The sequence below is a fragment of the Juglans regia genome, chromosome 2, assembly GCF_001411555.2.
Source record: "Juglans regia cultivar Chandler chromosome 2, Walnut 2.0, whole genome shotgun sequence".
Classification (NCBI taxonomy): domain Eukaryota; kingdom Viridiplantae; phylum Streptophyta; class Magnoliopsida; order Fagales; family Juglandaceae; genus Juglans; species Juglans regia.
Genome location: NC_049902.1, coordinates 31,942,602 through 31,957,128, shown reverse-complemented (window position 1 = coordinate 31,957,128; position 14,527 = coordinate 31,942,602). Strand labels below are relative to the sequence as shown.

Below are 14,527 nucleotides of genomic sequence, written 5' to 3'. Positions count from 1 at the left end.
CTGTACTATTTTATTTATTTTGATATAATCCGAGCATTTGCAAGAGGGGGAAAAAACAAAAACATAGAGAGATCTTACTTGTAAATGGGGTACCATTACACTTACATGCAGATTTTGCACATATTGATATATACAAGAACTGGGTAATCTAGATGACGACGTAATGTGCCAAGTCACATCCCCAGAAAAAGGTAAACCCACACAGCACCAAATACTAATCTTCCAGTGTTCCACGGAATTTTAAAGAAGGCGTGTCATTACATTGGAGCACATATTTTCTATAAAATAAATCGAATGAAAGTGGAAGTAAAGGAATGACTAAGGGACGTCGTATCGTATTCAGCTTTGTTGGGTTTGCTGCTGACAGCTCTGTTGGGTCCCAAAACTATTTTCACTTTCACAGGGAATTGCTTCTGACCACGCGATCAAGCTCATTGGTGGAAAGCAACACTCGCAATTTTCTTGGCATGGCTCGGGTATTTTCCTGATAAGCTCCGGGTTTGCTTGCATCATTTCGTCATTGTGCACGCTACTGGTGGGCGCTGCCGCCTCCCTGATGGGGCCCCAGCATTCCACTTTGTTGAATTCTGGAATGTTTGAGTGAAAGTAAACCCAGACCAAAGCTTCCTGCAATTCCGGATAGTTGTTGAACAAATTCCCATCTCCATGGAAAAAGGCCTTCAAAACCTGTTAATACAAATCTTGCTTTCATAAGAGACTGATTCAACAAAAAATTGGAAATAAAAATTAGAGGAAATTAATAAGAGACTTTTTACCACTGGTAGTTCTTTGCAGAAGATGAAGTATCTGAACCTAGCAAACAAATCCAAGAGAAAATGGCCTCCACTTATATGACAGTGAACATGAAGAGACATCTTTCCCTTCACTTTCTTCCACTCTGCTACTACTTCATCTCTTTGTAATCTGCTGTACCACCCTTGAAACTGCAATTTTAAATCCCAATTTCCCATATTTTAGATTCTGAAATATCCAAATAAAGGGTTCAAATTACTCTTTCTTTCCTAACTATTCATTTTGGAATCATTTCCATATTAATACTAAAATATAAACCTAGTAGTACAAAGAACACAATATACAATAACAGATTAAAAAATACTCTCTAATCCTCTGCTTTCCTCTGTTTTTTTACCCTTTAAAAATATGTAATCCCCTTTTTTCAAACTTCAATTTATTTAGCAACAGATACACATCAAGCCCCTCTTATCCTTGCTAAATGAGTGATTAAATGTGTAATTCAAACCATAAAAGATCCCTTGCTTTCTCTGTTCCCCTTTCCAATTTGGAGTATTATGCAATTAGTCAAAGAATGACAAGATATATTATTTTTAGCATATGGGGGGTGTCAGAGATCAGAGTTCAGGATTACTTGAGAGTTGTTTATTGTCTGTGAGATGGCCAAAGTGAGCTTCGAAGTTATATCACTATGCGTAAGCGTGTAGGTCCTTGGAAGGTTCCCCGGGTGCTTCTTTTCATCTACTCCCAAAAACAGTACCTTCAGCTTCGAAGCTTCAAATATCGCCGGCCCAAACAATCTTGCTACCTGAGCCAATCAAACCCAAATCTTCAAAAAATAACAATAAAAATACTAAATTGCCCAAACTAGTATCATTAAATTTACTTAAAAAAGGCATGAAAGGATAGTTACAGGAACGATAGCAAAGTTCTTCTTCTTGGGTCTTTTTCCACAAGGAAAGAGGGAGCTTTGTTGCTCTAAGAGTGAAGAGTGTTTGAGCCTTGATGGGAGCACAGGAGCTGCAGTCAAAGTTCCCATCTTTCTTTCTCTATTGAGCTGCAGTCAAAGCTTAGACCTCCTCCCTGAAGCTCCAACCTTCTCGGGCACCCAAATATAGAAACTTTCGTGCAATATCGTTTTATAAACACGATTCTTTTAGAAGGTAGGAACTCCCAAATCCCAGGAGCTCAAAACGTTTTTATTTCGCTTTTGCTTTTGCTTTTGCTTTTGCTTTTACTTTGGGATTCTTTAGCTTGGAGTTTTTGCTTTGCTTGTTAGCTCAGCATCTTTGAAAATTTGGGAACATTTTGTGGGGATTATAGGAGAAGGGAGAAGACGTGTCAGTTTGTTTTTGGAGCTTGGTTGTCACCTTCGCCTTCAGTTGAGGTTGGATCTGAAAAGACGTACACCGCGTGATAACCGCAGATGTCCCGGTTAGCCTCTAGCTCACTCCAACATTCTTAGGGACATGTTTCCAATATTCTTAAATGAATTGTCGTGTAATTAAATAAGGAATAATTTCTTTCCATTATTTTTTAGACAATTCTACTACAGGTACCCGTTGCGGAATCGTTGACGTGGCCACGTCAACTTTATTAAATTATTTAAAAAAAAAAAATCGATTTCAGACATTGTTTGCATCTCAGCTAACCCATATGCGCCACTGCGCAAAAGAAATTGCGACAACTTGTCGTCTTCGTGCTGTCGACTGAGCATTGGCCATCAACTTAATCTTCTTTGTGTCGTCGAACCCATTTGAGCATTGGCCATCAACTTGTCGTCTTCATGTCGTCGAAACTGTGCTAGAAGAAACTATGAGAACTTGTTGACTGAGCATTGGCCATCAACTTAATCCTCTTCATGCCGTCGAACCCATCTGAGCATTGGCCGTTGACGGAGAGGAAATTGCACCGAGTAGCATGTTTCTGGGAAAAAGAAGAGAGAAGATAAAATAGAAAACAAGAAAGGTACATCGCCCAAAAAATAAAATAAAAAATAAAAAAGTGCATTAGCCACTTCTGCCGAGAGCTCCAGCCACGGCCCACGATGTTTCCACTTTCTTCTTCTTCGTTCAATCAGCAAAAGCGGTCTATCCCCCCCGAGCTCAGCCTTCGCCACACCTCCTTCTCCAAAATCCCCATATCCATAGGTAATCCGAAACCCCACCAGGCTCATGGTCCCAACTATCTCTCATTTCTCTCTCCCTTTATTTATTTAATTCATTTTATACTTGTCCATTCCCTACATCATGATTCAATTCAATCTATCTACGAACCAAAAAAATCTGAAACCCAGTCAATTAGTCTCGCAATCGAAACATAAATTTCAGTACCTTTGAGATTTTCTTTCTAAATTTTTCTCTTGCTACTGGCCCTATTAATCTTTTGAAGTTCTAGGCGTCAAGATTTCTTGGGAAGCTTGCTGTATTTTGTGGCGTTCCACGGGTTCCATTGCTGTGTTCCTTGCGAGAAGAAAATGTGGGGTTCCATAAATTTCAGAAGCCAGAAATCAAAACGGTGTAAACGCACCGTTTCACTAGTGTCTACGTGGCATCTCGGGTACGCGGGGGTTCCCCCACCCCGGGTGCAAGTAGACTTTTTGTTTTTTAGACCTTTTGGCTTCTACGGAAACGCCGGAAACTTGCATGTTTGGACATAGTTTTTATAATTTTTTAAATTATAAAAGAATTTATAATTTTATTAACAAACATTATTTAAATATAAAATATTTTTTAATTTTTAATTTTTAACTTTTTCATTATCTAATCATTATTTAAACAAAAAAATCAATACAATTTTTACGAACTCTAAAGTAAAAATTATATTTAAATAATTTCTTAATTTTATAATATTTTTATTTAAATTTTTTTCTTATTTTTTAAAAACTTAACAAAATATTGTCATTCAAATTATTTAACAACTATGCATTAATCTTTGAGTTTTGCTACTTATCATCTAACACATCACACACTACACTTATTTTTATTTATTTTTATATTTTTGATTTTATTTCTCTTAAATTAATGAAATTATTCTACTCATCAACTATATATTATATATTTTATAAGAAAATAAAAAAATAAAAAAATTATGTGTGATATATGAGCAATGCTAGATACAGTCCCTATTTGGGGACTGCAATACAAGCCTAAGCAATTTTATCTTTAATTTTTTTAAAAATTACAAAACTATCCCTCCTGAAATGATGATTTTTCTTATTTAATAAAGGGCCTGCACATGCAGTCCTTAAGTGAGGACTGCAAATAGAATTTCTCGTGATATATATAGATATGATTATTAGAATTTTTCTTAATCTCGTAAATTTAAGTGTATTGATATATTTTTTATTTTTTTAAAATTTTTAATATATTAAAAAAATATTAAAAGAAAATTTAAAAAATATATAAAAAAAGTAATTAGCAATATAAACGAGCAGTGCTATTCAGGAGTCAGAGTAGCACCACTCTAGCATTTGAAAGGATTAGGATCAATGTTTTGAATACCGTACCGGTCAAGGCACTTAAATGAAATATTTCGATACCGATATCATTTCGAGATAGTCGATATATGAATAAATTATATATAAATTATATTTTAAGATAATAGTCTATATATGAATAAATTATATATAAATACATATATATAAATTATAAATAAACTAGTTTGAATTGAGAGTAAAAAAATAAGCTTGTAGTTTGAAAAAATGAAAAACAAAATGAAGGCCGAAATATAGGCCGGTACAGGCTGAGATTGAGGCCGGTACGACCTGTATCAGCTAGTATTTAGGCCGATACAAAACATATATGGTACCTGTACCGGCCTAGTGGCCGGTAAGAAAAATTTCGATCGTACCGGCCGGTACGGTACGAAATTGAAAACAGTGATTAGGATAGCAAAGTCCTCCTAACTCATCTTATATGATTATATTTTATTTTAATATTTAAACATCACAAATATAAATACTTTTTAATTTCAACTTTTTAATTTTTTCATCTAATCATTACTTAATTATTATAAATTTTCCAAACTTCCAAACAAAATAAAAAAAAAACAAATTTTTCAAATTTTAAAACAAAATAATATTTTAATTTTATAATATTTTTATTCAACTTTTTTCCTCTCATTTTGTAAAATCTCATAAAACATATTAATTCAAATCAATTTACTACTATTCACAGATCATCTCATCTCATCTCATCTTACTATTCAAATGTGGGGATGAAAAATGACAGATGCAGTGAAACTAAACCGACCACTTTTATTCATGTTTAAAGTCGGCCGGTTAAGGGGGAGAAAATCAGCGATGTCAATTTCGGCATGATTTCGATCAATCTTCAGTGTCCCGTCGACATCGCAATGAGAGAGAGATTGATGGCGCTATGTGAGAGAGGAGAGAGAGGGATGCACGGCAAACGGCGGAGCGCTGTGCTACTGCATGAGAGAGAAGAGAGAGAAGAGAGAGAGTTTAATAGATGAGAATCGGGAGAAGAAGAATAAGAATAAGGGATAGGGCTAATAACCATAAATCCAAATGACGTTGTTTGATGTATTAAACTAAATGACATCGTTTCATTTTTTTTTTTCCAAACGGTATGTGTAAAACGATACATAAGATATATATATATATATATATATTATATCGGTCAATTCAGTGATTTGAACCTGATTCAAATGGGACCGAATTGGCCGGCGTCAGTTTCATCAATTTCCTACCGTTGGCTGACCGGTTGTCCGTCAGTTTTAACCAGTTCCGGACTCCGACAATTAGTTCATGTCGGCAACGGCCGATTCCATCAGTTTATGTACAGCCCTATCCAAATGAGATCTTAGGCCTGGTTTGGATATTGAGATGCTTACATCTCATCCTATCTCATCTCAATATCCAAACACTACAAATACAAACAGTCTTCAATTTCAAATTTTTAATTTTTTTATCTAATCACTACCTAATTATTATAACTTTTCTAATTTTTCAAACAAAACAAGAAAAACATTTTAGGTTTTTCAAATCACAAAAAAAAATTATATTCTAACAATATTTAAACTTTATAATATTTTTATTTAACTTTTTCTCTCTCATTTTCTAAAATCCCTTAAAATATTTTAATTTAAGAGTCCTGCTAGCGTTTCGCCCAACTTTGACCGCTGGATGTGCCCGCTAGCACAAAATCATTTTTTATTTTATTTTTATCTTATTTTATTTTTTATATTTTTTAATACATTTAAATATTTTAAAAAAGTAAAAAATATACCAATATACTAAAAATCACTTTCTTAATTATTAAGCAAAAAAATTCACAGACCCATCGTTTAAGTCAAAAGTGATTTGACTTAAAACTACCAATAACTTTTCTGTTTTGTCTCATTCTCTTTTTCTCTAAAATTCACAAACCCATCGTTTTCACTAGGTGGAGGGGGTTCAGAGCTTAGGCTTCGACCACCTCCTCCCCTAGCCTGCCTTAGAAGCTTTTTAATTTTTATGCTTTCTTGTTTGTCTTTTTTTCCTAGTTTTTTCCTTAGTTTTCTCTCCTTAGCATCGATCATCGTCGATCTATTGCTTTCCCTAATTTTATTTATAAGTTACCGTGTAAAATATATGAGTTTTTATATTTTTAAGTCAGTGGGTAAATCATACATTTTATACTGTTGACATGGCAATACTTGATTTATAAGAGATTTAAATTTTTTATTTATCTTCTAAATCAAATCTTTTCATGGCAATAATATGAAGAATGTGCTTTATACACCCTTACAAATAAAAGTTTTCAAAATATATTATTTATATTGTGTATGAGATAAATTTATAAAATTCAAATTTATAATTGTTTTCTCACAATCAAATTATTAATTATTTACTATCATTCTTTCATCATTTCATTTCATGATGTGATATTAAATAATTAGAAATTATTTATTATATTTTACTTATATACATATTATTTAATGTCACATCAATAAATGTTGAGAGGATGATGATAAATAAATCTTTCCTTTTATTAATATCATAATTAGAGTCAGTTTTCCCTTTCTTTGAAGGCCATGTTTGGATAGCACCTTTTTTGTAAAAAAAAAAAAAAAAAAAAAACTTTTCCTGTTGTAAAATTGATATATGAATTTTAAAAAATTCACAATTAATAATTTTGTTAATCTTTGATTAGAAAATTAACTTCTTGTTTAAAATTTAGTAAAAAAATTATGAGATATAATCCGAATAAAGAATTTAGGTAAAGGGACGCTTGGACACATGGATGATATGCGTCGTACCAATCCACCTTGTATCGTCTTACCTTACGTATAAGGGTTTCTTTCCTAGCTGCATACATACAAATCTCTCCGCATCTTTAGGGCTGGTCGATGCAAAAGAACTCAAGATGTCACTATTAAGAGAGTTTGGTGAAAATATATGACCTCAAACCGGAGTTAGGCAGTTTGGAAGACTAATTTTTTCCCGCAAGACATGATTTTAGAAAATAGAAAGTGTGTACGTTGAAGTCTGAAAGAGTGAAAAGAAAACTCCAAAACCGTCTCTATGGTAACAGAGCAGTTAGATGCAAGAACAAGAATCTTTGCCTCCTACTACAACAAAAACAAGACTTACACGCTTTGAAATGTTGAATTATTGAATCATGCAAAATGTCAAGATCGTCAATTCTTTGATTATATATAAATTAAGACTTTTCAAAACAATTGTTGATCTCGCAAAATTAAGTTAATAAATTAATATTTATCAATCATCCAATTACCATTTTGAAAAGAAAAATTATATTCTCAAGTCGGTGAGTAGAACACACTAAGTAAAATACTTACATTTACGAATTATGTGCTCTATAAACCCGGCTTGAGAATAAAATATCTCTTTCGAACAAAAAAAAACCAGATCAAAGCAAATTGACAGGAGATGCATGCTCTTTTCGAACTAATTAATAATATACGCCTAGAAACTTATATATGGTGTTTATATGCTGTTAAAGTCATAGATATCATGAACAAATGGTTGGCTTGTTGTGGGGACTGAAAGAGATCATGTACAATTTTGGCCAAACAAGAAATACATGGTCAGAGCACGTAAATTAATTAAGAGAAATGTATATATATTGTAATGTTGATCCACAAGTAGCTAGCTACGTAGAGTAATGTCGATCATCAAAGCCTTATCAATTGGTGCAAGCAGCCATGTTTCATGTTTTTAACCAATCCAATATATGTAAGAATTTATGTATCTCCATTGCACTGGAAAGGAAGAAATACATCAACTTAGCGCAAACTGTAGAGTATTTAGGTCATTACACTTGAAAGAAGAATAATATAATTACACTTGTGAGACGAACGAATTAACTCGACAAGTAACATGTGGATACCGTCCATTCAAGCAGCAAAATGGATGAGGTACTTGCCGAAAACAGACATATTGTACTCTCATCTTATCATACGATCGATGTCATGTTAATTAAAATTACTACTTAGTAATTTTAATTAAATGACGTCATGATCCGTATTTCAGGAGTACCTAATAATTTTCCAACGATCTATACATGACTACAACATGATCGATCATTTGGGTGGTCCTATGAACAATTCTGTTTCCACATCCACATGACTTCTTCCGTGGAGAACTTCCGGCAGCAGCTGCTTGCTTGACAGGTTACGGGATGGCATGCCATACTGCACAAATTAAGTTTAAGTACTGGTCTTAGTTATTGTTGATAACCAAATCCTTATACGGCTTCTCAGAAATATTAATTGGAGCTAGAACTGCTAAAGATGCCCACAAAAAGTGAAGTTCTAGCTAGCAAGGGGAAATGGGAGGAAACAAAGGATCAATTAAATATTACCTTCTCACGTAACTTTGCATTCTCTTGCAGTTGGCGTCTCTCCTGAATAAAGCCAAAACAAGAAACGCGTCAAACATGACAATCAGCAATTCCTGGAGATCCAAACACACATGAGATATATAGTAGTTTTCTTTACCTCTTCCCTTAGCTTCTCAATCTGCTCCCTAAATAATTGATTCTGAGAATATTCGCAGGATTGCTTTATGGTGTTAGTAACGTACTCAGCTAGATGTAACAAAGCAAGTTTCAATAAGCTAAAAGACTGATCCGGACGTGAGCCAGGATAGTGTTAGATAATTTAACTTGAAATGATAAATTTACCCTTTCTTTCAAGTTTGACCTTTTGGGACAAACGAGGATTCGACAGTTATTAGTTAAAGCTATTCTTAGAATTAGATTTACCTTCCTTGCCCTAACTTTACTAAGGCTTCGCTCCAGCTGGTTTTCGACTTGCTGTAGTTCATCAATTGAACATAATTCCAAGCTATCTCCCAGAAGTCTTCTGCAGTATTCAAATTTCAAAAGCATATATAAACATGAGATGAACGGAACTGTGAACGAAAGAAACTAAAAAACGATCTTTAATGCTGATTATCAAATTAGGCCTCAAACCGCTTAGATGTTTCAAGAAGCTCAATTTTCTTTGTCAGGCTAGAACTGTCTTCCTTCAAATGCTGCATGCAAAACCAAACACTAAAACTTCGTTACTCTCTGAAAAGCTCAAGCAATTTAAAGAAGAGAGTAATATATATATGGACCTTTCTCAAAATTGGAAACAAGATTGTTTTTCACGATTATGAACAAGTACAAGGATTTATATATTGGGTCGGAAGCATGCACAATGCAGTAATTTCCTATAATTATCAAATGCACAAACCTGCAAATTTTCTTGAGCTTTGCTGCTAATCCCTTGGTCCTTGGTTCTCTTCTGATACCGCTCTATCGTCTTGCTTATGCTGAAGCGTCTCCAGTTCAGAAGAAGATGAGAATTCATGTAAAGCATGCATTTGAACAAGTTTCATCAGTAGATGACAATATTCCATATTCTAACTTTCAATTATATATGCACAGCTCTAATATCTTTCCACCCAGTAACACATGATGTCAGAAACACAAATAGACAAGTTTATAATCTTCCTCATGTCAATCTTAACGTTTGCATATGCTAGTTGAGAGGCATGCTTTCTTTTAGCCAAACTAATTCTTTTTTCAGTTAGTTAACACCATGTACAACTGCACAATTACTTATTCTCACCCAGCTGTCTTTAGCCTCTATGATGGCAAAGTATAATTTAGCCTTGATAATATATAAAATGAATCACATGCCGTGGCTAGCTACAATGTTGCTTAAAAGTACTGAAAGAGCACTAATACAAGAATTACAACTAACAAATAAGATCAGGCACTAAAATCAAATGTCCTAGAAATATATACTTATTCCAAAGTTTTGAGGTGAATAAATCCTAGTTTACTATCTCTATTATCATTATAAACATTGCACCAAATTGGGAGAAAGAATGAAAGGAATTGCACATAAGAGTAGAAATTAACATTGATGAATACAGGGAAAACAAGCATGAAACATCATTTATATATCATTCTAGAAAGTGCAGCATTACTTTTTATGTTAATATCGAAATCAAGTCAATAATCAGTAAAAACAATAAATTTACTTTCACAGTGATCTCACATGACCATTTCTTGAATTATTACCACGTGTGAACATTACAACGACATGTCAAACACAATGCTGGCTATTCCTTCTAATTAAGTAAAAGCAGCACTTAAGTTTGAGGGGGGCCAATATCTTCAAAACGCTTCTTTCTAATTAATGCTCTAGGACTAAATATCCATCTTGAAAATCTCCAAAGTTAGTCTTTTAATGCTTGACATGATGCTATCAATTTGCTTCTACAAGAACATGACCAACATGATGATGACAAATATCATCCCGCTGTTGGATGCAATTAGAACAAGCCCTAGTGGCGGTTTTAAAGTGCTAGCTATATGACATGACCTAGTGGATTCAACATTGGTAGAATTACTGTGAATCAATGCAATGTCATGATATTAAAGGTGTAATTAACCGAACCTTTAAGAATTGACTCGAGTGGTAAAGGTCTTGGTGCATGGTATGTTCTCTCCGGGTCTAAGGTTCGAATCCATTTGGGTGCAAATAATTCCTATGAGTTATCGGATTGAGAGATTTTTAACTTAAATTATCCGAGGTGTACTTGCAGGAAACTCCTTGTCAAGAGCTTGTGCATACCTGGGATTAGTCGGGACACGGTTCTCGGACACCCGATATCAATAAAAAAAACTAACCGACTGACTGATTACAGGAATGGCCATAATGAAATTCGTGGTGTTCCATGATAAGAAAACTAAAAATAAAACTAATTAAAGGAACTGATGCAACCAGCTGGTCACTTTGATCAAGGATTGCACAATTTAAACTTAAAACAGTCAATCTAGTTTCATGAACTGAAAGGAAATTTAACCATGAAGATTAGCTAATTCCCACATTAATGGTCAAGATTAAGTATTTTTTAATTAGGTAAATAAAACCTACATGCATGGTAATTAGTCTAGAAGGCTAAATTATGCAGAGAGGATGAATATGATAGCAAATATGAAATAAAGCAATGCTTAATGTTGAAATGAGATTATCTGTCATTGTTACTATATTAATACGATTCTCCTTTTCCACCATACTTGCAATATTGCTTGATTAGTTATAATGAAAGTTAATTCGAAAAAAAAAAGATAGGTAACACAAAAGATTATGATGATGGACAAGTTGAAAAACCCGTGGACAAGCTTGTTCAAACTCATGTCACAACCATCAAAAAAAATTTTTTTTTTTAATCATTGCGAAGGAAATTAGGCATTCTTCCAATTAACTTCTAGTTGTATCCATGGTTCATTCAGTTTGTACTTTTGTATAGCAGAAATTGTATGCTATAAATTAGTGTTTTCTTGTAAAGGGGGTGGCTTATGTTGCTCAAAATGCATTTTGACAACACTGTAAATGTAATTTGATGTAGATTAGGAAAGCTCAACGTTTCATGTAATATTGACACTATCATAAAGATTTTTTTTCAAAGCTCTCAACTTTTGAAATCCAGCTTTGCAAAAACTAGGTTGCATTCATGTGTTACATCCTAAAACTCCGGCCAATTTTCCTCCTTTCAAAACGAGACTCCAACAATAAAAGTTTTGCAACCATACACCTCATAACAGAAGAAAAGAGAATGAGGAAATAATAAATCAGCACCTCATGAGTATGAAGCAAGAAGCTAATGACATATATTTTACGCACAGCACTTTAGTCTCAGTCTCGACCTAGAATATTGGAAGTGAACATAGCTTTCCTTATATTTACAATGCATGAAGTGTCTAACCACAACGAATAACCAACCCGATCCTTGGGAAGTACTACTGAAAGGGCATTGAATTGAAGTGGAAGTGAGGTGTGTGAGCTGCTTGCTCGATCGTTTGCTAGTAGGGATTCCTCATAAAGGAGGATTATCATCTAGTTCCCATTAAATCCCAACCTAAATCTTCTCTTTCATAATCAAGCATGCAATTTCATGAAAAAACAAGCATAAGGTTAATTAGAAGTACAAAAGGCTTGAAATAAGGCGAGAGATTCTTATAATTAAGGCTTGAAATGAAGAAACCCACCAATTAAGTTTTTTTTTTTATGTCTAAATGTATTAATTACGCAACATAAAAATTGGAGATCACCCTTATGCCCACTTGTACCGAACAAAAATACGACCCCTTTTATTATAAATAGGATTTAATCACTAATCTTAACTAAAGTATTTAGACAATAATCAAACAAGTACATTAAAACACCGGCCGGCATAAAATTTACTTAAACGTAAAGGTATATTGTCGGAGAAAGCGGTCCAATACTTTTCAGAGATGATTTGATTTACATGAATAGAAGGGATGAAAATTACAAATAATAAAAGGTAATACTAGTGTAAGAACATGAAGTGGTAGATCGAATATCTTTTTCAGAAGTCAGAAGACCGGCCTCTCAAAAAATCAACAAGATTCCAAGTTTATTGTCGGTCATATAGTACCCATTTTCATGATTTATACAAACAAATTAATCAGATTAGCCACAGAATTGGCAGGCAGGACCCATGCCATTTTCATGATTTATATAAAATATATAATGAAAATAAAATATGCCATTACTAAGTACTGTTCCATAATACTGGCACTCATGACTTCATAACGATTTGGTACTGATAGCTAGATCATGATAAATTAGACGTTCATGATCAAGGGATCTCATGTATCTCATGAAAATAAACCGAAGCTTGAAAAAAAAAAAAAAAAAGGATCCTAATTTCTTGCCCACTTTAATTACATTTAATTAAAACAGAACTTTAGAGATGAAAGACTCTCGGGACATGGAATGTTAGAGGATGTATGAGATCGAAAGTTAGAGTACTACTACGTAATTTGGAAGATCGAGACAATGAACAAAACAGTAGGCAGTGTGGTACTACTCTCCGACTGATCCGGGAAAAGAAAAAGGAAAATTAGTACAAAGAGATCAGATATTTTAAAGTATAGAGCATGTGTTCATACGGTACTTAACCTCGTGGTATAAATAGACGTAGATGTGGGTACGTACAAACAGGTATTTATTTGTATTATTGCTGCCATAACTGTACCTTTATCCATCTAATCTATTTAATATTACTAAAACTGAAAATAAAAACATAAGACTTTTCAAAGAGCCTTGTTATTTGACACAAATAATGTAAGTTTTGAAGAACGGTTTGAGAGGATTCAATCGCTCGAGATGAAACATCCAGATCCATGGATTTATAATCTGCTTAATGTTGAAGATGAACAGAAATAAGCTATGGTTTTTCTTGCAAGCAACAATCAAAATTAAACATACCTAGCGCTCGAAAATTCATAGAGCTTTCCTCGCGGAGAGAAAACGATCAGTGCAACTTCAGCATCACATAAAACTGATAGCTCAAAGGCCTTCTTAAGCAGCCCATTTCTTCGCTTTGAGAAGGTTACTTGCCTGCTTGCTGCATTTTCTATGCGCTTCATTTGGGTTTTCCCCCTCACCATTTCCTGCCCCCCCAGACAGAAAGGCCAATTCCCAGGAGAAAAACCAGAAAACAAAAACAAAAACCCAGAAATTATGTGGTAGGATGTTATGGAAATCTGAACTGGGAATGAATCGACAGAGGATCTAAAATCAAAGATTACAAGCTACTATGCCAAAACCGGATACGGTTTCCAAAAATAGAAAGAGGTTGAGGAAATCTAGGCAAAAAAGGAACAAAAAAGACTATAAATCAGTGGAAGATCTCAAGGAGCCAAGAAAGAGCGAGAAAATCTCAGAAACCCTAGGAAATTTTTCAGAGGGCAAGAAATCATGAGACTGATTGATTGATTTGATCACCATGGTCCATACTTGTCTTTTATTCTGAACTACAAGGACCTGCTACAACCCTAGAATATATAAATAGATGGTATAGAAAGACTCGTAAGTCAAGAACCTGATCTCTTTCTTTTTTGGGTAAAACCCAAGGAAAGAAAATATAGATACCACCCAAAAAAAGGAAACAGGAATATATGTGAAAACATGTGAACCCCCTCCTCATCCAAAGAAGGAACTTCTTTTGGAGGCATGGAAATCTTGGTGCCATCCCATGCCTGGACGCAACGTGGACAGACTTGAACGACGACTTCTCGTTCCGGTGACAGATCCAGTGGCAGAGAGTTATGGAAAGGGAAGGACAGCGAACATTCTTGTCGGTTGCCAGTTAAAACCGGACAGGTTGGAACCAAAAGTTGCAGGTAAATTTGGAGCACTTGACTTTGGCCCTTGGGGGGTGGGGTGGTTCTGTTGTAATAAAGAAATGGTAAGTCGTTTGTCCGTACGAATTGTG

The 14,527-nt window shown here is 34.2% G+C and overlaps 2 protein-coding genes across 3 annotated transcripts; both read right to left on the bottom strand.

Moving 5' to 3' along the window:
• Nucleotides 1-50: 50 nt before the first annotated feature.
• Nucleotides 51-2,099, bottom strand: LOC108990686 (protein STAY-GREEN, chloroplastic-like). The gene is made up of 4 exons (XM_018964718.2): nucleotides 1,667-2,099; nucleotides 1,388-1,561; nucleotides 777-944; nucleotides 51-687 (listed from the first exon to the last, which is right to left on the bottom strand). Exons 1-4 carry the CDS (start codon nucleotides 1,790-1,792, stop codon nucleotides 340-342), a joined length of 816 nt encoding a protein of 271 aa, XP_018820263.1. The 5' UTR covers nucleotides 1,793-2,099; the 3' UTR covers nucleotides 51-339.
• A 5,804-nt stretch (nucleotides 2,100-7,903) lies between these two features.
• Nucleotides 7,904-14,205, bottom strand: LOC108990687 (agamous-like MADS-box protein AGL19). Of its 2 annotated transcripts, XM_018964721.2 has the most exons (7): nucleotides 13,519-14,205; nucleotides 9,463-9,541; nucleotides 9,198-9,259; nucleotides 8,988-9,087; nucleotides 8,722-8,763; nucleotides 8,586-8,627; nucleotides 7,904-8,415 (listed from the first exon to the last, which is right to left on the bottom strand). In XM_018964721.2, the coding sequence occupies exons 1-7, from the start codon at nucleotides 13,698-13,700 to the stop codon at nucleotides 8,305-8,307; spliced, it is 618 nt and encodes a 205-aa protein (XP_018820266.1). In that variant the 5' UTR covers nucleotides 13,701-14,205; the 3' UTR covers nucleotides 7,904-8,304. The 2 variants fall into 2 exon arrangements, with proteins under 2 accessions (XP_018820266.1, XP_035541803.1); XM_035685910.1 differs by lacking the exons at nucleotides 7,904-8,415; nucleotides 8,586-8,627 and having other exon boundaries at nucleotides 8,723-8,810; nucleotides 13,519-14,198.
• Between the last annotated feature and the right edge of the window lie 322 nt (nucleotides 14,206-14,527).

Excerpts from the sequence above, each read along its gene's own strand:
- LOC108990687 (XM_018964721.2), bottom strand. The coding sequence starts at position 13,700 with ATGGTGAGGGGGAAAACCCAAATGAAGCGCATAGAAAATGCAGCAAGC. Across the intron at positions 9,260-9,462 it reads AAGCTCAAGAAAATTTGCAG|CATTTGAAGGAAGACAGTTC; the intron begins GTTTGTGCATTT and ends TTTTGCATGCAG. Across the intron at positions 8,764-8,987 it reads GTAAAGTTAGGGCAAGGAAG|AATCAATTATTTAGGGAGCA; the intron begins GTAAATCTAATT and ends GAATATTCTCAG.
- LOC108990686 (XM_018964718.2), bottom strand. The coding sequence starts at position 1,792 with ATGGGAACTTTGACTGCAGCTCCTGTGCTCCCATCAAGGCTCAAACAC. Across the intron at positions 1,562-1,666 it reads AGAACTTTGCTATCGTTCCT|GTAGCAAGATTGTTTGGGCC; the intron begins GTAACTATCCTT and ends TGATTGGCTCAG. Across the intron at positions 945-1,387 it reads AGACAATAAACAACTCTCAA|TTTCAAGGGTGGTACAGCAG; the intron begins GTAATCCTGAAC and ends TTAAAATTGCAG.